Source organism: Miscanthus floridulus, chromosome 3 (genome assembly GCF_019320115.1).
Source record: "Miscanthus floridulus cultivar M001 chromosome 3, ASM1932011v1, whole genome shotgun sequence".
Lineage (NCBI taxonomy): Eukaryota > Viridiplantae > Streptophyta > Magnoliopsida > Poales > Poaceae > Miscanthus > Miscanthus floridulus.
The window spans coordinates 13,648,446-13,675,050 of NC_089582.1; the positions used below are offsets into that span (position 1 = coordinate 13,648,446).

General features: G+C 45.5%; 1 protein-coding gene, 1 long non-coding RNA gene and 1 pseudogene across 2 annotated transcripts; 1 reads left to right on the top strand and 2 right to left on the bottom strand.

Moving 5' to 3' along the window:
- Positions 1-907: 907 nt before the first annotated feature.
- LOC136545032 (uncharacterized) lies at positions 908-1,927 on the bottom strand (annotated as a pseudogene).
- A 9,102-nt stretch (positions 1,928-11,029) lies between these two features.
- Positions 11,030-14,286, bottom strand: LOC136543188 (uncharacterized). Its single transcript, XM_066535713.1, has 4 exons — positions 13,809-14,286; positions 12,619-13,751; positions 11,399-12,535; positions 11,030-11,299 (listed from the first exon to the last, which is right to left on the bottom strand). The coding sequence occupies exons 1-4, from the start codon at positions 14,284-14,286 to the stop codon at positions 11,030-11,032; spliced, it is 3,018 nt and encodes a 1,005-aa protein (XP_066391810.1).
- Positions 14,287-16,452: 2,166 nt separating this feature from the next.
- Positions 16,453-20,850, top strand: LOC136545034 (uncharacterized). Its single transcript, XR_010780894.1, has 3 exons — positions 16,453-16,584; positions 16,649-16,677; positions 20,776-20,850. It is a non-coding gene; the product is annotated as an uncharacterized lncRNA (long non-coding RNA).
- Positions 20,851-26,605: the final 5,755 nt, after the last annotated feature.

The following is a 26,605-nucleotide window of genomic DNA, read 5'->3' on the forward strand; positions in this document are numbered from 1 at the left end:
GCATTTGCTGGAGAAAATAAATTACGGAAGGAGCTATATACTGTAGCTAAGGGCCTGTTTGGCAGCCTTGTATTTTTATTCACTAGTAATTAGCTTCCAGTTGTAATATGTTGTGCACAAGAATACGGCTGTAATTTTTTCTCCTTGAGGTATTTATTTGCGTAACGGAGATGAGGTCGCCGCTCACGGACTGTGACCCGGAAAGACGGAACTTGCCAGCCCGCCGCTTGGCATCCACGGGGTTGACCGCTGCGGCGACCTTGACGAGCACCTGGTCCTCAGCCACGGCCTCGTCCAGCTTGAGCACGCCGGCGTCCCCATAAACGTCGTACACCCAGGCCTTCATCAGCCCGGGCACCTCCATCGCCACCGCGGCTGTGGCCAGGACGAAGACGCGGACGCCGCCACGCACCGCCCTGACTGGCCAGCCTTCGAAGCTATTCCCCTAGCGGCGGCGACGGCAACTCCACCACCCCTCGTGCCGACGACGGGAGGACGAGATTCACCCGAGCTTGGGGCGGCTGCAGCAGGAAGGACGACCCGATCGGGCGGATCGGTTGCGGAACCAGGCATGGCAGGGCCGGCGGTCTCGATCTCCTGCCGGCGTGGGAGGAGTCACCATGCTCGGGGCGGGGTCTGGCCGGACGGCGAGGCCAAGGCCGCGACGCCGGCAGCACCTCTCGATAACACGAACAAAGCGAGCCGGAGGGAGGAGGCCACGATAGTTGTCATGTTTCTTTTCAGACCTGATTAGAAGATTATCTTTATCCGTTGGTTTTGCCTCAAAATAGGTTTAATATTATTAGGCATACCGACCATCCAAACAGCGAATTCTAGATTGGGTTGAAAAAAATATTAGGAGCTGTAATTTACAAGGGTTTTAGATTGAATACCGGACTTGCCATACAGACCCTGACCTATAAGGGTCGTCGATCGTAGTACTCGTCACATTTCCACCCGGATAGCAAGGAAGACGAGAGATCGATCACTATCGCGGGTAGGTTCAACGAATCTAACGAGAAAACACCTACTAGCAGGCTAGCTTAGCCGTGTTAATTTGGAGGACGCGAACTTTGGTTGACTTTGATGTGGCCAGCTAGCTGTACGTAGCCTGATTATTGGTCCCCAGTTACCAAGGGCGGTGGAGCTGCTGCAGTAGGCTACTGGCGCCGGAAGACGTGCTCCTCGCCGGTGAGGTGGTTGACGTGGCGGATCCACCGCCCACGTCCGCCGCTGGGCCTCCTGCTGTGCTGGTGCGTCGGCAGGCTGGGGCCCTTGCCGACCCCGACGTGCAGCACCTCGACGCCGCCGGCGCCGATGGGGAGGTAGGCGGCGCGCACGACCCGGGTCCCGGCCGCCATCCCCCACGGCGGCGCGGGGGCGCGACGCCGGACGCAGCCGATGCCGTGGCGCACCACGACCATGCCCCTGGGCCCCGGCCTCGCCGCCCTGAGCACGGCCGCCGCGTCCCGGCGCCGCGCGTCCAGCACGAGAAGGTCCACGGCCTCCAGCCGCGCCATGGCCGCCTCTGTGGCGGAGGACGAGGAGCCGGAATGGTCGGACTCTTCCGGAGAGACGTCGACGCGGGCGTAGCGGCCGCCCGTGCGTCGCGCGGCGGCGGCGAGCGAGAGGCTGGTGGCGGGCGGGCGGCGGCTGCTAGACGTCGACGGCGGGGTGGTGTCCGAGGGCGTCGACGATGAGCTGGGCGTTCCAGCCGCCGGCCATGGCGGCGACGAGCTCGGCGAGCTCGGGCGAGCCGTCGGCGGAGGCGTCGTTGGCGATCGCACGGACGCCGTCGATGTAGGCCTTGGAGGCCGTGTCGGGGCACCACACCAGCTTCATCGTCCACCGTCTCTGCTGGCCTCTCGATCCTGCTGCAGCGCGTTCTCGCCCCTCCAGCTCGCTCGGTGGACGATGGATGGATTGGTTACTTCGGCGGCGAAGGATGGAACGAATGGAAGGGAAGGGGAGAAGAGAAGGAAGGGTTTATTCGGGCGTGGCCGCGTGGAGAAAAGCGGAGTGACGGGCGATGGATGGAGAGGAAGTGAGCGGTGGTGGAGGATAAGCGAGAGCGGATATATGCGATGCGCCCCGCCGATCTGTGGGCTGCGCTGCGGTGACGCCCCCGGCCGTTGACGAACGAGCGAGCGAGCATGGCGGCAACCGGCAACAGGGCCCAGTGGACAGACAGGTACGGCCGCTTCAATTCAAGGCGGCACAAAAAAGAAAAAGGACAGCACGGAGAGGCACACAGGGTGTAGTAGTGCTGTAATCAATGTGGAAAGGGGTGCAGGGTGGGTCACGTCACGTACGAGCAGCTGCAATCGTGGAAGGTAGTAGTACATCACAAGCAGCAAGAAGCGTGGAACATGATCCGGTTCCTCGTTCCAGGAACGTCGATCGACGTTCTCGATTCAAAAACATTTTACGTTCCCACGTGATAAAATAACACCCTAAGTTCAATGACGGAGGCAGGAAAAAATTAACCAAAAAAGACATCGTACACAACACACTGCATTCACATGGCACAAAAATATTTTGTCAAATTGGCATACTCTATTACGTTCTTGCTCTAATTTCACGTGCTCATGAATTGAAAAAATCACAGAACAATACCATTTTTTGTTGTTGTTCTTGCCAATACCAGTCCTGGGGACACCTCTGCTTGAACCTCGGCCTCGACCAAATCCTGATGTTGGGGGAGTTGGTGCCCTTGCTCTGCCGCTAACCTGACCGTGGCCATGGCCGGCACCGAGCCCCTCCACCTCTCCTTCTCCCTCAATCGCCGGCTCCTGCTCCTCGGCGGGCGTCGGGCGCACCTCAGGCATCTGAGTGGCTGGGCTGGGCTGGGCACCTGGCAGTGGCCTAGTGCTTAGCGGCAGCTGTGGGGTAGCGCGGCGGGCTGTGGCTGGCGCAGTGACGGTGTCGGATTCATAAACCCGGGGTCCCCAATGGAGCCGCTTTCGTGCAATACTTGGCTCGGCAGGCGGCACAGCGACAACGACAGCGCGCGTCTGGGCCGGCCCAGATACACAATGACAGGCCGAGACAACGATCCGGTCCCCGACCGGCACCTCCGGCCAGGAGACCTGGTCGAAGCCCTGACCGGAAGGCCTCGCCGTGGTGGGATCGCAGTCCGACTCCGACCCCGTTCCTCCGACCTAGGATATGCCGGACCTTTGCTCGTCTCTCTTTCCCGACCGACACGGTCGGGGCCGACTGGGAACGACCGACCAGGACGCCTGCTCGGTGTGGGCCCAGGGAGCAGGCGGAGCAGATAAGGTAAGGCGCTCTAGTCAACCGTAATACCGAGGACCGTATCCTGCCATGCCCTGCGCACCTGCATGACGGTGCCGTCAGGCCATGTCAGACGTACACTATACAGCCTGCCAGATGCGTTAGAGCACAAACAGTATTGTGGGCTCCGTCGTTTGCCGTCCCAGGCGAACACTGTGCAGCCTGCCAGGTACAGCAGGTCATGAACAGTAAGGTGAGCGATGGCAGCGTAAACAGTATGGCGGGCGATGGCATGCCGTACCCGACGGTGTGGGCGACAAGACTAGGTAGCACCCGTACACACTCTCTCCCTTTCCGTCTTTGACTTGTAAGGCCATCCCTTTCATCTATAAAAGGGGATGCGCTCTCTCCTAAAAGGAGACAGTCTACACACTCTCAACAGCGGATAAGCTTGGACACACAGAGCATACGCTCCAATACTTGGTGCATGTTTGAGCATCCGTCACTCTCTTCCACTCAGATCAGAGTCCGACCGGGCCTCTAACACCCTCTTCTCATTCCTTATTTGTTTGTAACCCCACAGCAAACTTCGAGCACATGGGCTCAGGAATAAAGTCACTGACCGACTGAAACTGGATGTAGAACACGTTGCTTGAACCAGTATAAATCATGTGTCATCGCGTGCTAGGCCACATCCGATCACAGCGCACGGCAAAACTATAAATATTTACTTGTCGGCCACATTTCGCACTAACAGGCGGCGTGTGGTGGGGTCGATGGGGATTGCAGAATTGCGGTGCGGCTGTGCGGATGCTTGATGCGGACAGTGAGCGCTTGATTGCGGAATTGGAGAGCCAAATTGGGCCCTTACTGGGCTAAACTGAACTGACAAAAAAAGGCAGTGGGTTAGCAGGAGTCTTATTCATCCGTTCGTTGGCTTGTCGGTCGTATCCATGGCGCCGTGCCGCAGTTTTCTCGACAGCTCGCGTCCTCAGCACTCGGCAACCGGAGATAGGGAAGAATAGTGGGTCTGGTGGTCCAAGGCTACACCGCCGGTAGCTAGGGCGGCCACCCCACCCCGCCCCTAGGGTAGCTCCATCAGTGTATCCATGGTGCTGCGCCGTAGCTTGCTCGGCAACTCGCGTCCTCGACACTCGGCAACCGAATATAGGGAAGAATAGGGGGGTACGGGGGTCCGAGGCTACGCCGCTGGTAGCTGGGGCGGCGGCCGCCCCACCCTGCCCCAAGGGCAGCTCTGTCAGTGCCTGAGTTTCTACTCCCGTTTCACATTTCCCATTCTCTTGTGCGGACATGGCTGCTGATCACATCGTCGTCTCTTATCGACAGGATGGTTGCTCGGCGTTTGACAGACCAACATTCAATTCACGTGCACGAATTCATCTATATATCATCGGGGATGGTGATGTGTTCCTCATCATATATCAATATGTGATGGCAAGGAATTTCCTTGGCGGCCAAAAACCACCAAGGAATTTAGAAAAACCGCCAAGGAAATAGTTATTGGCGGTCAACCGTCAAGCATGAACTGCCAAGGCTGGATGGCAAGGAAAACAGAAATTCCTTGGCGGCTAGCCCTCAAGGAAGTTTTCCTTGACTGCCAACCGTCAAGAAAAATATGGACATACACTAGATTAATAAAACGACAAGAAAATGAGTCGGCAGTCAAGGAAATTCGTTTTCTTAGGGTGACTAACTGCCAAGGAAATATGTCCAAAAAAAAGTTCAAAAATCTCAAAACCCTGCGACTACTGAGTTTTGAACTCACAAAACCAACTTTCACATAGTTACTTCCTTAGCACTGCACCTCGAAATCACATATGACTCAATTGCTAATGCATTGCTTTTGTATTTAGTCTAGTGAATTTTGTAATGCACATTTGACACCTGAAACGAATTCAAATGAAAAAATTTTGAACGGTAAAGTTTTAGATCTTTTCGAGTACTACAACTTTTGTTTAGGTCATTTCTTCATCCGAGATCATTTGATAAATTCATAAAAAATATTGATTTTTTTTAAAAAAAATTCCTTGGCGGTTTGCAGCAACACTCAAGGAAATGATATTTTCCTTGGCGGTTTGCAACAACACTCAAGGAAATGGTGTTTTCCTTGGCGGTTCACAACAACACTCAAGAAAAGTTGCATATTTCCTTGGAGGCCGAGTAGAACCGCCAAGGATACACATTTTCTTGGCGGTTTAATACAACCCTCAAGGAAATGAAAAATTCCTTGGCGGTTGGATTTGGGCACTCAAGGAAATCGTGGACCCTCAAGGAAATGATAAGAGTTTAGGTTTTCTGTGGTTTCTCTTAGACATTGGTGGTGTTAGCATAGCATGTTAATTCGACACATATATAATCGCCCAGGGAAGGTTGGCCTAGCACAGCTACGAGAGGGGAGGCGGGGGCTGGCCGGACAATGGGGAAGGCAATTGAGCGGGGCAAGGACGAGGTGTGACGTTGATAGCCTTGCAATCTCCACCATGTTAGTGTGAGGGGCGGCGATCATAGACAATACCGAAGGCGACGGTGTCGGGTGAGGGGCGGTGGCACTAGGGCGCTGTCAGAGTTGGAGGTGGGGATGGGGGCTGTTGAGGAGCACAGGCGAAGATGAAGTGACATCTAGGAGGAGGCACGTATGATGGATTTTAGGACCGAGCCATGGTGGACAGCGTCGGAGTCGTCGGGGAGGTGAGGGGTCAAGATTGAGTCAGTGCAGGCAAAGAAAGAAAGAAAATTGATGAAGATAAGATGGAGATATTTGATCTAAACGCTGTATTTTAGATCTAAGGGATAAAAAGATCGAGCGATGATTGCTCTTAAAATGATTTTGGTTGTTGTCTAGTAAGAACTTACCAAATTGCACGAGAATTCCAAATAAACTAAAACAGGAGTTGTACCATCTGTGCTCGGAAGCATACACGACTTTTTTTGTTATCATATCAAGGGCTTGCACCACCGCTGGCACATCATCCATAGCTTTCGCTTGAACCCGTTTGCATGGCTAGTTTCCCATGTATGCATGTATTTCAGAAACAAATGGAACTAAGATATCACATTCAGTTATGTAATCCCATTTGCTTTAAAAACCACGCTTTCGGCACCGTAAGTCGTCTCTGTATGATTCGGAGAACCCACCCACATCTGACACTGACATGTACCATGTACGATGTGCGACGAAACTGTCGGCCATGTCACAAACGCAGGGGCGGACGATAAAATTGACAAGTCTGACATAACGGAACGGATAAAAAACTCGCGCGGCTGGGTCGTGGGTCTGGCCGTCTGGGTGTGTGCGCGCGCAAGTCGCAACGGCGCGGCAGGGCAGACGTACGAATGGACAAAGAAAAAGAAGGCAGCAGCAGCTTGGTCTCGTCCTCCTGATCGACGTGCAGTCAAGGATGCAGTACGCCGACGACGACAAAGCCGCTAGCGGACGCAATTCATGGACATGGACACAAGATGCACGCCGTACTTATCTATCCGCAGCTGCTAGATCGAGATCCGTGAGCCGAGCCATCGAACGACGTGCATGTGACAGGGATTTTGGTTATCAGCTTCACCCACAAAAGTCAACTCTTCATCTCGAGAGATGACCGATGCATGCATGCCATACGGGTCAAGTGCAACTGGATGCCTTTGTATATATACTTGTATACATAGCTAGTGACATGCTTTTTTTTTTGTTCTTGTGAAACATACAAATAAAAATACTTTTTTTTGGGTGAACGATGTTATATCTTTTCATTTAAAAACCATATATTTATTGCACGAAAACAATCTTGGAATGCAGAAAGGAGTGGGTACTACCGATGAAGAAACTATTGGGCTGGTCGGCCGGCTGGCTGGCTGGCTCTGCCACTCACGAAATCACTGTTCACGTCCTGTCAGAACAGTATTTTTCTCTCACAACAATCAGCCGGAACAGTATTTTTCAGTCCTACCGAACAGGCCGTATTTTTTCATTACTGTACACCGAGATGCCTGCCCCAGTCAAAACAGCGACAAGACTTTGCAACTTACAGTACTGTATTGTTTACTTACAGTACTTTGCAACTTGATCCAGTATATTCGTGCCGCCGCCAATTTGCAGATTGTTTATCGGATTGAAATCGTCCAGCTCGACCGCTAGAACTACTCTACGTACGCAAAGTTGACGAAGAACCAGCTTGCCCAGCTGCCACCTACGCCTGGCGTGTCATGCTTCCTAAGTCTTATCAGCTTGTCGAGTTGACTAGGAAAGAGTAGATCGGAGCAAATATTAGGTGGCTGTGCTTGCTACACCTCGATCGCAAACGCCATGTCAATCTAGCGCAACGTACGCCTGAGCGTATAATAAGACAAGACATATGCCTAGATTATAATTATAAACACGCTGCTGCTTATTAGTACTGTATATGTTAATATAAGGAGTACTATATATATGAATGCGTGCAGAGCATGCGGTTGACGATTAGCACACTGCTTATTGTACTCCGAAACACCTAGCTAGCTAAGTAGTTGTCCGGGTGCATTCAGATGCATGCATCAGATTTGACAATGCAAACAAGTCGTTCTGAACAAGTAATGCATTAGTAGCGCATGGACGCCCGCGCCCACGGTCCTTTCCCCGCGCCATCTGGAACGTCACCAGCATCGAGAAGAGATGAAGAAGACGGCGAATGCCCAGCCGACGCCAGGAGGTGGAGGATCGGAGACACCGAGGCGAGGCACAGCAGAAGACGGGGAGGGAGATGCAATACCTGATCTACTTTTGAAATATTCAGATGCGACAGTTGCAACATATATCTGAAGGTAGATGAAACACTTAAAACATGTATCTGAAACACCTGCAAAAACACCTTGAAAAACACTTGAAACCATTGCAAAAATATAGGCAACATCCAGATAAAACATTTGCAAACATGTGTGAAACATATAGACACACTTGCAATATACGTCTAAAAAAACAGATGAAATATTGGAAACAAAACCTTGCAACATATATGTGTACAACCATTGCAACATGCAACATCTCGATCTACTTTTGCAACATACATATAAAACACTTTACAACATATCTCTGAAACACTTGAAACAGGCGATTGCAACATGCGCTTTCAAGCGCAACATCTACTTGTTACTTGGACGAACACAACAAGAAATATGTGGCTTTTGACGTATTTAATATGACAACAGGTGATAATGTCATTATACCATCCGGCTTATGACATTATGTTTTAGGTACTTTGACTTAGTGACAATAAAAAGTTGTATGTCAGAAAAAACGTCATACAACTAGTGTAATTTCATCCAATGATGATATTTACTACGTCATGGAGGTATTTTCTGTGTCACAAAGTCTAATTTACAAATCCCATCAATCTTTGAGAGGCTTTTTGTGTCACAAAATAATTTTTTGATCTTTTTAAACATTGTTGTTCATGTTGGCATGTTCCATACCTACTGGTCAGGTGGTCCAGATACTTTTTGTGTTGTTTTTCCCAACATATTTCTTCCCATGTTATATATATTTCATGGCCGGTGTTTGTTAAATGTGGTGGTTTATTTTATATACGCCTAATCACTACTGCAAAAATAAACAAAACATGCAACCGTGGGTGTGAACCTATAACCTGACACTTAGGTAGGGTGCACTATGCCACATTCTAAAATTAGCATCGGAGGGTGTCACCAAAATACCAAAACACACGATGGACGATTGGTCGTTTAAGATTTACAATCGGTCGCAATATAAAATGTATGCATGTGTTATTTTATATAAAAATAATAAAAAAGAAACATTGAGTTGTTTTTTGATCCTGTGTGTAATTGTTTGTTTCTAAACTCAATTTAATATAGGTTTGTGATGTGAAGAGGATATGTAGAAAAGGGAAGTGGAGAGATAAAAATTAATAGATATATACATTGATATGTATATAAAAAAATGAAGAAAAGAAGATAAAAAAACAAACTAAAAAAACACCACACACGCCACCTAAAAAATTAGGACCCTTAAAGATTCAAACTTTGGATCTAAACAAATATGTCCTTTACCACTAGAGCTAGAGAGCATTTATATTAGTGGTTCGTTTTTCTGTTTTTTTTTCTGAGAAACATCTATCGGACTTAGGTTGGCCTCTCGGTTTCAGGCGCAGGCCGTGCGATGGGCCGGTCCAATGCGGGCGCAGCACCTTTAACAAGGCTTTAGGCGCGGGGCCGCGAGGGCAGCAGGCCTCGCAATGGGCTGGCCCAACGTGGGCGCATCAGGCTCAGGGGCGGGGCGGTTTGAGAAAAGGAAGAAGTCCACTTTACCTCCCTCATCTTTTGCGATAGTCAGCTTTGCGTCCCTGATCCCGAAAACCAGAGAAACGACCTCCCTCATCTATCCAAACCATGCACATGACCCCCAGTCCTGGTTTCAGCTGTGATTTCGGCTTTGTTGGCGCCACGGTGGATATGGGCCAAGCTGACTCAGCCCCAGGCTAAATAGAAAGGAAGAGGTCCCGTGAGCCAAAAAATCCCCCCAAATTACAACCTTAGCTCGCACACAGGCGGCCTTGTTCGTCCACGCCGGAGACGACGCCCACGCCGGCAAACGGAGAAGGGGAGCAGCGGCGAGGCGGTGGGATCTGGGCGCTGGTCGGGCGCAGGGCGCAGCGCGCAGGCAGGAGCATCCCGGGCGGGCCCTTGCTCACGCACCCTAGCCACCCCGCCGCTGATGCTAGTTCTTCCTTGCCTCCGGCACCTGCTCGCCGCCGTCTCCCATGGACCCTAGCACGTCGCGTGTTCTCCTGTCGCAGCCAGTTTTCGCGGGAGAGCCACCGCTAGGAGAGAGTGGGCTGCCGCTGATCTGGTGTCCTTACTGCGGCATGGGGAGGATTTTAGAGCTGTTGTCAAAATCAGACAAGCACCCAATGGAAAGGTTCTTCAAATGCCCGAGGAAGTACAAGAAGGTTTGGTTTCCTTATTGAAATTGCCGATGGTAATTGAAATTTAGGGTTTCTGATTTATTCTGTTGGTTTGGCATTGCAGTTTCCTCTTTGTGATTTCTACATGTTCGAAGAAGAATATGCCAACTTTCTTGTTAATTATGGGATGCTTCCAAAATCTGAGATGTGTCATTACCATCCATTGGAGATGACAGATGATAGTGTGCAAGCTGAGATGTATGAACAGGTGATGAAGAAAGAAGCTGCTGGTGTGTATGAGCACAGGAGGACTATAGCTTCGGCCAAGAAGGGAGGCAAGAAGAAGCAAAGGACATTTGAATTGGATGATGTGTGTTGGTGTTGCTGTCCTAGTGTTGTTAGGTTTCAATTCTGCCATTCTCCTTGTGTTGGTTGTGATGCAAATGTATAAGTAGTCAATGTTTGCCAGCATCGGCAGGATGTTACCCTTTGTAATGGCATGAATCAAATTCTCTTCTTTTTTGCCAACAAGTTGTCTCTTGTCGTGCTAGAAAAGAAACAAAGCAATACATGCTGAATCTTATATTTGCACTATGCAGGAACCAATGCATACACCATAATAATGTCAGATAACATAGGCAAATAATTGCACTATACAGGAACCATACAGATAACATAGGCATGTACTCACAGATAACACAACACTGACGAATGGATAAAAGTGCAAATAATTATCATACATGGCATAAGTAGCAAATAGATAAAAGCCAGATGTTTGGCATAACACATAGTTTGGCATACATAAAAGGTAATCAACCACAGAACTTAAATTTCCTGCCTACATAATTATTCAAGTTTGGCATACAGCCAGCAGACTGTACACATCACAGCCTATCAGATTGCCATGGAGGAAGCATTTGGAGTGGAGCAATTCCAGATTGCTTTGGAGCAGGCTTGGGCTTCTTCTTGGCCGGTTCTTGAGCTGACACAGTCACAGATGCAGTCCCGCCAGTTAACTGTACATGCACACTAGAATTAACATTGGAAGTGGGCACTCTAGCTTGCAGGTTTATTGTAGCTGACCCAGAAGGAATTGTTGAAACCCTTGCACGTGCACTTGATTTGACGATGTTCTGTGAGTTTGTTGCCTTTGCCTACATAAGTCAGATGAAGCAAGATGTACATGATGTTCGAAGAATGAATTTAAAATACAAGATGCATAAGTTAAAACTTTGAGATATAGGTAAACTTACCTTTTTGTTGCTCTGTGCAGTAGATACATTAGCTGTGGAACTCCTTTTTGTACCGCTTGTGCTGCTCTTTTGTGTGTTGGACAGCAGAACAATAGCATTTTGGTTACTTCCAGCAGCCGACTGAGATCCTGTTGGCTGTGATCTTGCAAATGACTCATTTCCTTTTGGCTGTGAGCTACCTCCGGCTGACTGAGATCCTCCTGCCTGTGAACTTCCTGCTCCACTTATATTGGTACATGTTGTCCTGTTGTGCCCAGGCAAGTGGCATTTGCTGCATTTAATAACAGTTCCAGTTTTTGGCATTTTAGTGGCCTTTCTAACTTCTGTGGGCTCCCTTCTCCTCTCAGTCTTTGGCCTGCCTGGCATCTTCACATAACCAGGAGCTCTAAGGGGTACCCTATCAGATGAGGGCCAGCTATTCATACCCTCAACTGGATTCAAGCAATGGCTGTATGTTTGTTTGAAATGGTACACAAAGTAGCAGTCGGCCACATATTCATCTAGGCAGTTGGTCTTGAACAAAATACAAGAAATGGCATGGCAACATGGAAGTCCAGACAATTGCCAATACCTACATGAACATGTCTTTGATACCAAATCCACTGTGAACCCATTGTCGTAATGCTTAACTTCATATTTCTCTTCCCCATTGCAGATGGCATGGCAGTGTGCAGACAAAGATATATAGACATTTAATTTTTTATTGATGTTTGGGCATATAACACTTGTCCACTTTCCTAATTTAGTTCTCTGTTCTTGGATCCTCACCATTACTTTCCTTCTAATTGTTTCTAGCATGGTGATTATTGGGAAGAACCTAGCCTTAATGATCCATTTGTTGAATGACTCACAAATATTATTATCTACTGAGTCACAGTTAGAGCCCAACCTGAACCAAGCTCTGCTCCAATGCTGTGGATGAGTGTTCAGAATAGCTTGTGCCCCTTCTCTGGTTTTTTGTGCTAGTCTCGCTCTTGCCAAGTTGAAAAGCATAAGGCAAGGTGCTTTAGCACACATCCAAAACCTTTTCTGGTAGTCCTTCATGGGAAACTCCTTCTTCCAGTTGGCATAAATGTGCCTAGCACAGTTCCTATGTTCAGCTTCTGGTGCCCATTTGCTAACTGCATTAAGAATTCCCTGCACAAGTTGGAAAAATTATAAAGCATCTACCATCACATGTTTAGAATTGTGAAAACAACAAAAATGATACATCTGGTTACCTTTTGTTGGTCTGAGATGAAAACCCATTCCTTTCCTCCATGCACACCAACATCCCTAAAGAGCAGATCACAGAACCAATCCCAATTTTCATTGTTCTCCTTGTCCACAACAGCCCAAGCAATAGGATACATCTGGTTATTAGCATCCCTCCCAACAGCACAAAGAAGTTCACCATTAGTTGCTCCTTTGAAGAAACAACCATCTAACCCAACAACCTTCCTGCAACCAGCTTTGAACCCTTCTTTACAAGCATGCAGACATATGTACATTCTTCTAAAAATAGGAGGCTCTACATTATCTTCCTTGTTAACAATAACAGTGCTTCCTGGGTTGCTTCTGAGAAGCTCCATCTGGTAGTCATACAGCCTAGAGTACTGCCCTTTACTTGCATCCAATGCTTTCTTCATCACTAGTGCTTTTGCTCTCTTTAGCTTGGACATAGAAACTTTGGCAAACATTTCTTCTTGAACTGTCTGCAACATATGCCCAAGTTTCCAGCATGGGTTGGCAAAAATGAACTTCTCATATTTTTTAGCAATTACAGTTGAGGTGACTAGTTTGTTGTCTCTTCTTGGTGGACACATGTGATTATTTACAAATGTAGATATCTGCCAGCTATCAGACCTAGAAGTATTTGACAACAAACATACCCATGGACAACCTTTCCAGTCACATTTGGCCCTCACCCTCTTTGGATCATCCTTAGCAAAGACAATAACCTTTCTCTCATCCAGGCCATGTTTAATTACAGCCTTCTTGAATTGCTTCTTAGAACTAAACTTCATTCCCAACTTAAAATTGACAATAGGATTCTTCTTGTTAAATCTTGGATGCATGCTACCTTGCCCTTCATCAACAGATTCTGCATCAGTACTGTCTACATATGGAGTGCAGTTGCCATCATCCTCATCATCTTGCCCAGTTCCAGGCCTAGATGCAACACCCTCATATATCACATCATCTAAGCTTGTTGCCTCACCCCTCTTGAACTTCTTCTTGAAATCCTTAAATCTCCTATGTATTTGCTCTGCTTCTTCATCATCACCTGAACTGCATGAGTCTCTAGGCATGTACTCACTGTCAGTGTCAGACTTCTCTTCTACATCAGTGTCAGACTTCTCTTCATCATCACCTCTCGCTGTCTCTCCAGGCATGTGCTTTGCTTGTTCTTTCCCTTTACTTGGACTACTGTAAAATTCTCTAACAAGGGCAACTTGCTTCTCTACTTCTTCTTTGCTTTCATATTTTCTCCAAACAGCCAAAGGATGCAGATCTTCATCTTCTATGTCATCATCCTCTGAGCCAGCTTCCATCTCTCCCTCATACTCACTTGCTTCAGCTATTGCATCCAGCGCGTGATTTTCAACGAACACATCGGCAACACCATCTTCAGTAGTGTTGTCAGACATGTACTGGCACACTTTGTCATCAACCAGAGCTCTTAGGCCTGTACTCATGTTTGTCCCTGGAAATAGCCAATGCAACATTGTGCCTTCTTTGACATTGCAATGGTCACGGAGATGACCAACAACTTCAGGCAGTGACATCTTATCTCGGTCTATAAAAGACATAGCTTCAGTTCCTCTATCATAAAACAGTCTATCGCTTTTCCTCACGAACTCCCCATTAAAATGGAACCGAACAGGGAGCAAGTCACAACCATCCATTGCTAAGCACCTGAAGCCTACATGCAAAACATACATGCTATGCGGTTCAGTACTGATCAAATCGGTCCAAATATGACTACAAGTGCTACATAAAGGCGCCTGTTGGCCTTAAAATATGACGAACACTATAAAGCAAAGGCTATAATCATAGTCAGATGTACCAATCACTAGTTAAATAACACAAATTCCAAGGGAATCAAAGAATCCAAAACAAAAACAACTCAAAACTACACAGATCCATTTGTGCCTTACCGCTCACCCTGGTCAGCACAAATCCTGTGCTTCACTGCTTGCGGCGACCGGTGCCCGAGCAGCGGCAATGCTCCTACCTGCGCGCTGCGCGCTGCGCCCTGCGCCCTGCGCCCGACCAGCGCCCAGATCCCACCGCCTCGCCGCTGCTCCCCTTCTCCGTTTGCCGGCGTGGGCGTCGTCTCCGGCGTGGGGCGTCGTCTCCGGCGTTTGGGGGGATTTTTTTGGCTCACGAGACCTCTTCCTTTCTATTTAGCCTGGGGCTGAGTCAGCTTGGCCCATATCCACCGTGGCGCCAACAAAGCCGAAATCACAGCTGAAACCAGGACTGGGGGTCATGTGCATGGTTTGGATAGATGAGGGAGGTCGTTTCTCTGGTTTTCGGGATCAGGGACGCAAAGCTGACTATCGCAAAAGATGAGGGAGGTAAAGTGGACTTCTTCCTTTGAGAAAATTTTGTAGCAAAAAATCGTTGGTCCGCGGAAGCTCGAACACAAGACCTCCTGCACCCACAAAAGCTGACATACCACTGGCCCAGCAGTGGCTTCCTCACGGGCTCCTGTCCAACTCGAGAGCAATTATCGAATCAAAAAGGTTGAACCGAGTTTAAATTAATTGTTTGAGGTCATAAACGAATTTAAATAAAAAAATTGTCACCTATAAAGTTTTATAATTTTTCGAGATCTATAACTTTGATTTTTATAGTTTCTCCGTCCGAGTTCATTTACAAAATTTGAATTCCAAATTTGAGTAATTCAAATGTAGTTTTCCTTGACAACATGATTTCAAATCAAAACGTTGTCAACTACAAAGTTTCATAACTTTTCGAGATCTACAACTATTGTTTTTACTGTTTGTCCATCCGAGGTCGTTTAAAAATTTCAAATTTTAAATTTTTGAAATTCAAACGCAGTTTTTCTTAACAAGATGATTTCAAATGAAAAATTTATCAACTACAAAGTTTCATAACTTTTTGGGATCTACAATTTTCATTTTGGTTGTTTCTCCATCCGAGGTTGTTTGAAAAATCCAAATTTCAAATTTGAGAAATTCAAACGTAGTTTTCCTGACATGATGATTTTAAATTAAAAAATTATCAACTATAAAGTATCATGACTTTATAGTATCTACAACTTTTATTTTGATCATTTGATCATTTATTCATTCGACATAGTGTTAGTAATATTATTCGCAAATTTTACATATCCCTTTTATAGTTTATGAAACTATAAGAGAGATGTAAATTTTGTGAACAATGTTACTACCATTTTATTGGATGAAGAAATGACTAAAATAAAAGTTGTAGATCTTGATGAGTTATACAACTTTTATGTTCATGACGTTTTGGGCTGAAATCATTTAATATTTCAAAATGACGATTGAAGTTGACATTTTTTAAAATTCAAAAATCAAATAGATAAAGCAAGGTCACATGAAAAAATGGACAAAATGATAGCCGTAAAAACATAATAAATTGATAGGGCATAATTTTAGGAAATGTTAGAAAAAATAATCAAATTTAAAGTTAGTATGTAGGAGAAAGACTAGTTACAAGTTTTAGTCAGAGATTAAAAAGAGAAATTAGAGTTCTTCAATAATTTTAAAATTAAATTTCAAATAGTATTTTGAAGCACTAAATGATTCCAAATAAAAAAGGCAGTAAACTTTGAAATCTATAAACTTGCATAACAACGTGATTTTGGTGTATGGCCATGTATTCCAATTCGGATTTTACTGATCAATAGTGTCCTACCGAGCTCTCCTCGTAGATCCCTGTTCATTCCACAGTGTCTTCCCCCTGTCCGTCCGATCTCGGCTCCAGGCAACGGATGCTCGCCACGCACGCATCCACACCGCACGGGCCCTGCTCCCACCTCTGCGCTCTATCTGCTCCTGCCCCCGGCGGCGAGGCCCCATGGCCCCGGCCCCTTCGTCCTCACGCGCTCCTGCAGCATCAGCCGTCGATGCGTGGCGGCGCGGCCCCACAACAGCAGCGTTCCAGCACGGCGCTTCGCCCTCGCTCACTCCTGGAGCGGCGGCTTTCACACGGTGAGTGCACTAGCAGCGTCCCCCTTTTTCCCTACGTATTCTCATTTTCCTATGTTATGTGCAGATGCCAATTTAAAGGTTCATCGTCTATTAGTAAGTGTCCTATTTTCATTACCAGTGAAGTGATATTATTTCCAATGCTCTTAACAAAATCCAAGCAGTAAGATCGTACGAACCTCTAACAGATATTTAGTGCAAACAAATTCATGAATCTCAGTTTACAAATAATCGGGGCTCCTCTCCATGTTTTGATCTGCTAGATTATTTTGCTCTTACCTGTACAGTGCTAAGATCTGGGATCATTTCCTTTTATATATGTGGACATTGACTTTTCATTTCTCCAGTCATATTGGAACAAAAAAATGTTCGACAGCCATGGCCATAACATAGTAACAGATCAACTCTACTTGATAATTTTATTTGAGATGATTATATTTCCATATTTCTTATGGAATATTACATGCTCTGTTGTTTCCCTAACCTTCTAGAGAGTGGCTAACCTCCCACCGTTAGATGATCTCCAACCAACTGGCCCAACAGTCAATTGGGCCCTTAGATCCGCGCCCTAATCGGGGGCGCCCAACCGTTCCATGGTTGGTGGCCCCCGTCACTGGCAGCACCCCCTCTTAGATCGGTTAGGGTTTTGGGGCTGTAGGTGGGGCGTCTGGTGGCTCAGGCGAGGGGGTGCTGCCAGCGACGGGAAGACTGCCACCGGCTGCCGCCGCCTCTGTACCGTCGCCACAGCGACAGCGCCTTCACCGTCGGGCTTCACCGTGCCACTGTCAATCAACCCCATGGCTAGCTCGTCTTCTACGAAGGCGGTCGATGATTTGCACCTCCTCAACCCCTATCTCTCTCTCACTCTGTCTGTTAATCCCGTACTAGTACGTGTTCTAGGGTTTACACTTCATCAAATGTCAGTAGGTGTGCTAGATCTATGACTAGTGATCCTATAATGTTTCTATCAATGGTATCAGTCTCCTAACTAGGCATAGATCTAGCCGATCGGAGTAGAAAACCGAGTAGCAGCATTTAGAAGGAGGTGATAGATCCGTTTCGGATCTAAGCAGAGGGTTCATCGAACCCTAAACCCAAATCAGGTGAAGAAAAGGAGTAAGAAAGGATCTCGGTTTTGAAAAGGAACTCGAACCCTAACCCTAACCCACGTAGAAAGCTCAAGGAAGAAGAACAGCAGCCTAACCCTAACCCTAACCCTAGAAACGAATCGGACGAAGGAGAGGAGGACCTACCCGGACTCTTCGCCACGCGTCACCACCGCCGTCGCGTGGGTTGTATCCTGCCATCGCGTGGGAAGGAGCTCCGTCGCTGCCTCGCCGGTGCGCGGGGAGAAGCCGAGCCGTGATCGCGCGCCTTGCGCGTGAGCCTGGCCAAGGGCACCGTCATAGGACCGCTCGACGATGGCGCGCTCACCCACTAGGGAGCGCGCGCTCCGGCGAGGGGACCTATGGCAGTGTCAGTCAGATCTAGGGTTTAGGGAAAGTCTCCACCGCAGCGCGTGTGGGGCGCAAAGAGCACCACCGTGGTGCCGCTCGACGGCGCCGTGCGCAGATCTAGCCGCACGCATGCACCGGCGAAGGGCGCCATGACGGCGCCACCACGCTTTCTCTCTTGGCCCATCGTGGTTTGGAGTGAGAGTGGGAGAGAGAGCCAATGCCACCGTGAAGAGAGAGAAAAGAATGACCTAGGGTTCAGGCGCGCGACCGTCGTCGCCGTTTTTATATCCGCCGAGAACGACGGGCACGCGCGGCGGGTGGCGTTGCCGGCCCAGGCCCAGGTTGCGGCCTGGGAAGGCGCAGCGCCTGCAAGAGCAGAGAAGGCTAGGCCACTTTTGCTCCTTGGGCCAAATGAACAGTCAACTATGAGTTTATGTTTTATTCTTTTTCAGAACTAATTTTTTGATGATATTTGTCTAGTTTAAAATCTCTATCAAAATTTAAACCAACGGGATAATTTTTCAGAGAATAGTTGTGAAAAGTTAAATGGTTCTGAAAAATAGATAATGAATTTTATTTCATGTTTCCGCTGCAATGTTAAAGTTTATTATCTCTACAAATCATGTATTTGTAGGGCGGTTCCCAGACCACTCTTAGAAATCGATTTGTAGAGGCGGCTGGTGTTATCAGCCGTTCCTATAAATCGATTTGTAGGGGCGGCTGTAGTACCAGTCGCCCCTATAATACCTGTTTGTAGGGGCGGTTCAGTCTAGAACCGCCCCTACAGTCCATTTTTCCGTAAAAAAAAATTTAAATGTACAATTCAAATTCGACCAGAATATATATATATATATATATATATATATATATAGGGAGAGGCTATTCAGTAGCCGGCTACAAAATAAGTTATTCTGTAGCCACCTCCATTTACTATAATTTTATATACTAATTTACCATAATATAAATACATATTTACGATAGTTGGGTTACTATAACACATGGGGATATTTACCATAACGTTATATTAAACCACTTAGTAAAGAGTTACTATAATCTCGTAAAATAACATAGTAATTATCGTAACTCAAAGTGGCTACAGAATAAGTTATTCTGTAGCCAGCTACAGGATAGTAGTTCTATATATATATATATATATATATATATATATATATATATATATATATAACAATTAGATTTACGATAATGTTTGTACTAATTTACGATAATGACAATACACATTTATGATACATGGGTTACTATAATTCAAGATGATATTTACCATAATATTATACAAAATCACTTAAGAGGGAGTTACTATAATCTCATAAATTAGTATAGTAATTATCGAAACTCAAAGTGGCCACAAAATAACTTATTCTGTGGCCAGCTACATAACAGTATATATATATATATATATATATATATATATATATATATATATATATATATATATATATATATATATATATATATATAATTTAAATATGACCACAAGCACAAACAGATCCTGCAGCTACGGCTAGCTGCAAGGAAACGAAATGCATTTCTTGCAAGAAACAAAAGAACAAGGCAGAGCCGAGCTATTGTTAATGTTGTAAACTCTGGCCTGCAGAGTGAGCACGACTAATCTTGCTGACTAACAATGTTGAACTCCTCCTGCAGGGCGAACTGCTACTGCTGAGCTAGTTGTTGCCTGACCTGCAAATCTAAGATACAAGATCAGCTATCGGCAAAAAGAGAATGAGCAAGCAAACTGTAGAACACGCTTTCATAAACAACATAATAGACTCCAAGCCGAGATGCTCCAGATCTCACGAAAACGCACCAAATCTAGATAACTGATAATAAGATTCGAACCGGCAGTGGAGATGAGTCGCTGCCACCTGATCTCATCGAGAGGAGGACAGGGATCTCGTCATCCACTGTCGTCGTGCCCCTGGAACTGCAGAGGACACCGCGCCCACGGCCATCGGCGAGCAGGCAAGGGAACGCGCGTCGTGTGCCCGATTGCCGCCCGAGCTAGCGTAGAGGAACGGGCCCACTGTTGCCAGGACCTCGCCGCCATAGATCCAGCCTTGGCCGTGCGTGAGGGCGCGCGAGATCCGGCCACTGCAGTCCCTGCCCTGCTCCCCCTCCCCCGTGGGCCCGTCCGTCGAGCTAGTGCAGAGGCGTCGACTCACATGGCACGCCCAGCCGCCGTAGTTTCTTAGCGCGTGAATAGGAGGAGGAGGAGAGAAATGGGGTGTGTGGCTCTCGAGCTTTTTCTCTCCAGCTGTGAGCACGATTCGCTTCTCCACGGTAGTCATCACTGGCCAGGGAGGGAGCTGAGGCCTTGGCACTGGGGAGTTGTCGCCGGTGGCGGCGCAGGCTAGGGCTAGGGCGGAGTTGGGAAAAGGAAGGGGTGGGTGTGGATAGGGGTTCTGGCGTTCGTTTTATACGAGGAAGATTGCATCCTCCCGTTGGATCAAGATGGATGGACGAGATCATCTACAACCTTAATTGGGCCTGCGAATTTGAGAGCGGGCCAAATGCATTTGTATGAACGGCTGATGATTGAGCCACCTCTACAATTCGCAACACCGGGGGCGGCTGGTGAGTGAGCTGTCCCTACAATCGACCTATTTGTAGGGGCGGCTGGTCTCGTGGGTCCCGAGCATGCCCACTGTAGGGGGCGCCTGCATCCCAGCGACTCCTAAAAAAAATTGAGTTGTTGCTACAAACCTTTTTCTGTTTTCAGTATATAGCAAGGCTGTCATCGGCATGCAGTTGGTGCTACACACGCGTGGCTTCAGCAATCTATTGGAGAACTAAGGTAAGGTCGTAAGGACTACCGCTACCCTTGCATGCCACATATATTACTACTTGTCTCCTCCATGTCTTGTCCGATCTGATGCTCAGCAGACAGAGAGGACAGTATTTGTTAATGCATCAGCCCTTTTTTAGGAAATTAGGAGGCCGTCAGCAGAGGTGGATAATTTTTGTATAAAACAAAATAGATCCAATAGCTATTGTTGTTGACAATGATTAGAATACAACGAATCAATGGCCAGATACTTTTCGTTTTTTAGAGCTTTACAAATTTATCTTTTTTCTAATGCATCTTGTGACAATTAACATGAAATATATAATTTTTTTATATTTTTAGCATGACAAGATTCCATCTGTATCCTTTTGGGCTTCATGCTTCTCTCATATGTGTGTCAAAGTAGCGCTTCCATTATTTTGTATCCTCAGCAGATAAAAATAAAGTAACTCATGGCGTTTCCTTCAGCCGTCGTTGAAGATGGTGTGAACAAAGTGTTGTCATACATCTCAACCAAGCTTGATGACATGGCTTCCCAAGGGTTTTGCCGGTACCTCTGAATGATTGTGGACCGTTGATGTCTACGGTACCTCCTAGGAGTCAATATTGCAAAATAGGAAGAAAAAAACAACATATTAGGAAAAATATTAGTCAATTAGATCTTACATGCAAAACACATGCATACCGCACGTGTCATGTAACGTTTTTTTTTAACTTGATGGACCTCTATATGGAGCTATAATTTATCCCAACATGTTATATAATTTTACGGACTATAATATTTTTAGCACGACATATGCAATTTTTTACATGAGAACGATGAAATAATTATTTGACTACATAAGCAATTTTGCACTGGGTTCACGCAATGTGTCTGTAGACATTATCGATCCCATGTACTCCGTAGCATACACTCTGGCACACACGGTCACTTGTTCACTATCTTGCCTCGACGCAGTACTAGCTGTGAAATAGTACTCGTGGCACTTTTTTTGTTTGCTATTCTTGCCTGATATATTCATCCCCTTGTTTGATCTGTTCCTCATATATTCCTCTCCTTCGTTCCATCTGTTGGTGCGAACTGCAGGATCTAGAGGATCAGAGCTAAGGTGAGCCTTAACATTAAGCATACCAGTCCATCAACCTGTGCTCCCGCACAGGTTAACTTTAGATAAGCAATAGAAAACCCTATTTAACATATATTAACTAAAAAATTTCTTCATACGACTAACTTTTATTTGAATCCGGAGTTACATACGTGTATGAATTGGCATTGTTATGTGTGAGGAGATCCCCATGGCATAGCTAATGACAAGACATTAGTTAGATTCTACTGTGTGCCATTTTCTTTTCCATTCTTTGTTTTGTGTCCCAGTATGGCTAACTTTGTGCAGTATATGGACATGTTAGATGTTCCTTTTTGGAATTTGATTGCGTGGGAAACAATATTAAAAGGTTAGTTCACCTGCTGATCTGCAAAAAAAAATTTAATAACATGACTCAATCTTGGATATTGAGATACGTACCTTCAATTGTTTTCATAAATTGTAGTCTTTCTACGATTTGTCTAATGATTTTTTTTAGGTTAATGTAGAAGTACATACCAGAGATGTTTGGCTTGTCATTTGTTGGTTTATGATCTTTTGCTTTGTGAATCACTACAAGAAATGTTGCATCTTGACATTTCATATATGTCATAGTACTTGGAAAATATGTCATAGGCAGTTGCGGACCCAGAAAATATTTCAGGGGGGCTGAACAACACTGTTGTTCGATCTTAAGTCTCAACCCCCCTACACTATAGAACTTTGGGGGGCTCCACAGGAGTTCCACTGCTGCGATATGAGTAGGGGGCTTGAGCCCCCCCCCCCCCCCCCCCCGCCCCACCGTTGTGTCCGCCCCTGGTCACAGGTCACCATTTGTGACACCAAGTTGACAAAAAATCAAATGTCAAAAGATGCGCGTCTTTAATGGCAACTTTTGATGTTTAAGTGTTCACGTCATAACATTATGACATTGATTTTGAAGTCATAAATGTTTATGACATCTTATTTGAAGTCATAAATTTTAAGACTTCACCACGTAGATAGCCCATAAAATTTCTAAACATGATTTTTAGCCCAATATTTAATATTGCACGGCCCACTCAATAATCAGCCCAAATATTATAGCCCTTTATCATCAAAATTAAATAATACAACAATTAATAATTACAGTACACATGAGAAGTACATCAACTATACTAATAACAATACATATGCATATATTTTCTAAATCTTCTAAATTAGGAAGCACCAGCATCTTGTCCACTACATCCATGTCATCATCAAGGTAGTTAGGCTTGGAACCTGTCCATGAATTGCAAAAAAACATTAGACTCCAAATCTAGTGGGACACAAAAAGATATATTAAAACTCCACACGACACGATGCAACTCAGAGTTATTAGTAATATTAGTAATGCTAGAAGTCACTTAAATATCTATGCATGAACACAATAATAAAATGTAGTTAAAAAACATTATTTAGTTAGTCCAAACTACTGCTGTACCATTTACTGTTGGAAGAAATCAAGCAAGAAACCAAATAGCTAATCTACAAATGCAATCAAACAAGGTGGTGCAGCTACAACTTCGCTACAGTATGCAGTAGCAAATATCCTTCACGGTAGTAAACACTGCAAATACTACAGCAATGCAACAACAGCAAATAGCAGACTTGTAATGGATTGAAAAATTGAGAGTTTCAGACTCAGCAGCTGTATAACTATATTCGGAGAGTTTCAGACACAACAGAAATACTACAGCAATGCAACACGATTCAGATAGATTCAGACACAACAGCACTGACATCATAGTGAGAAGTATTATAAGGTACTGAGTTACTTGTTTACTTATTGCTGTAAGTACTCCACTGGATTAGCACTAGTTCTATTTTTTAAAAACCAAATAAATACAGAGAATACACAATGGGACACTAGAGTTGTCAAATGTACTTTAATTATCCCCACAAGTGAAAGAAACGCAATAACAACAGATATTTGTACAATGGCACATAATGAAATACTATTTCAACAAGGTAAAAACAGCTAGATTAGAAAAACTTACTGTTGTAAGAGTAGCAAATATGCTGCAGTTCTCATGGAGGAAGTAGCCATGGAGGAAGTAGCTCCAGTAGTTCTTAATGAAAGGGGAGCAGTGGAGGAAGTAGCCCCAGCACTGAATGGTGGAGGCAGGCAAGCACTGCTCCAACCTGCAGGGGCGTGACCTCAAGGACGCATCCCGTCCAGACCCTGGCAGCCTGAACCAAGCATCCATGTGCTGGAAAAACAACAATATGCAGATAAATAATTATCAGCATCATATGTGTACTGCAGGAAGAAATCAATCTAGAAACCTGATAGCTGATCCAAAAATACAATCAAACAAGGTGGTGCAGCTACAACTTTGCTACAGCATGTAGTAGCCAGAACCCTTCGCAGTAGTGAACACTGCAAATACTACAGCTATGCAACAACCATGCAACAGGATGCAAATATTCCTTAGCAGACTTGTAAGGGAATGAAATTATTTAGAAATTTTTGTGTTCAGCTTCAACTTTCAGTAACAGAACTTAGAAATTTATGTGTTCAGCTTCCACTTTCAGCTTCCAAATTTTGCCTAGCTGCCTTTCAAGGTACTTCTCTGTCCCTAAATTTTCTTATCTTTCTTGCTATTTGCAATAGCAGCCTTATTTAAATGTGAGATTTGAATGCAAAATAGAAGCAGTAAAAACACACAACCTGTTTTGGAGGGGCTACAGCAGGAATAGCAGAGTAGAGCACACAACCAGAGGCCTGCATAAAAGAGCAACCAGACCAGCAACTATCAACAGCCCAGAAGTTGCATAAATTGAAATTAAATAGTTCGAATGTACTGTTATTTTTTTTCCGTTTACTAATTTTCGATATGAAAAACTGAAATGTAAGAAGTCCAGTAGACAAGATTCACTAACCCGTAGACAAGCACTACCCCAGATCTGGACATCACTGCCGGTTCAAAAACCCACTTCACTGCCGAATTTTGAACCGACAGTGGCATACCGGCAGTGATGTGGGGTTGACATCACTGCCGGTCCTTAAAAACCGACACTGATCTACAGGAAACAGTGTCGGTTCCTGGCCCCACCCGACAGTGTCCAGTTGAACAACACTGTCGGTTTGTAGTGCCACCCGACAGTGACGGTTGCTTCAAGAGTGTCGGTTCTTGGCTTAAGCCAGCAGTGTTGTGCAAGACTACACTGTCGGTTCGTGGATCAAACCGGCAGTGTTGTCGTAACCATCAGTGTCGGTTGATGGATCAAACCGGCAGTATTGTCGTAACTATCAGTGTCGGTTCATGGTTGAAGCCGGCAGTGTTGACCAAACCTACATTGTCGGTTCATGGGCCAAACCGGCAGTGTTGTTATAACCATCAGTGTCGGTTGATGGATCAAACCGACAGTGTTGTCGTAACCATCAGTGTCGGTTGATGGTTCAAGCCGGCAGTGTTGAGCAAGCCAACACTGTCGGTTTGTTGCTAACCGGCGGTGATGGCCCGTTCGTATTTTATTATTTTATAATTTATTTCAATTTGTATTTTTTCGTGGAATCGGGTTTTGCTTTATATACGCTACGTAGACGACATGTCCATCAATATTAAACATTATAAATGTTACGGTTACAATTCAAATGTTCTTATCCAGATCTCGATCCCTCAAAATAAAAAAGAAATGTTCTCGGACTTCACAGATTGTGCAATGCTTCTCGGACTTCTTACAATAATCTGGCGAGCTGCTCTGGGCCATACTGGTCCTTGTACTTCACGGATTGTGCAATGGAAAATAGTCCATCTTTTTCCAATACCTCGGCTAAGATGAATTTTGTCAGCTCCGATTATAGTGCGACGATCTCCATGTCTAGCAGCCTTTCGTGCTTAAATTTCTTGCGCTGTCGTTCAAAAAAGATGATATCCAAAGAGGAACAGTAAATCATTTTGTTGAATTATTAACAGACATAAATGAAATGGGGATTATACACACCAACTTATCGGCTTCTTCCGATTTTCCACTGATATAGCGAAGCATTGCCTACATTACATAAAACCCGCATTCATTGTTTCCCGCCGGCTGTGATAGGTACTTCCCCTCCATTTCGACAACCTTGAATGGGACCGGCTTCCCAACGATATATCTTCTTCGGACACTAAGCAACATTAAAAGGAGAAATATTAGAAAGCGGTATGTGTGATTAGAAAATAATATGTTATTAGGATCACTTACTAATTCAGCACTGACACCAGTGCATCCAGATGATGAAATGGTTTTTTCTTTGAGTCCCACACCTCGAGCAGATTTTTGGCAAGATTAACACAAATGAAGACGAAATGGTTGCTGCAATCACAGAATCCTAATTATCGAATAATCTTAACGAAAAAAGAAGCATAAAATTAAAAGCCGAGAACACATACTCGCAGTTGTAGGCTAGAAGTATGTGGGTTTTCTTCTTCATCGTGAATTCGTCGAAAATAGCAATCAATCTCTGTTTCAGGTCTTCCACATCACATCCATAGAGGCCTAGACATGTCCTCTCATTGACTCGCATGGGGTCCAAGAAGCCTATGTAATCCCATTTGCTTTTTAGAATGCAAAATTTTGCTATACACCTACATAAAATCATGGGAAGTGCTCAAAAGTTAACAATTTATGTGTCGAGAGAGTAGTTAATTGTAAAATCGTGCGTGTAGGGT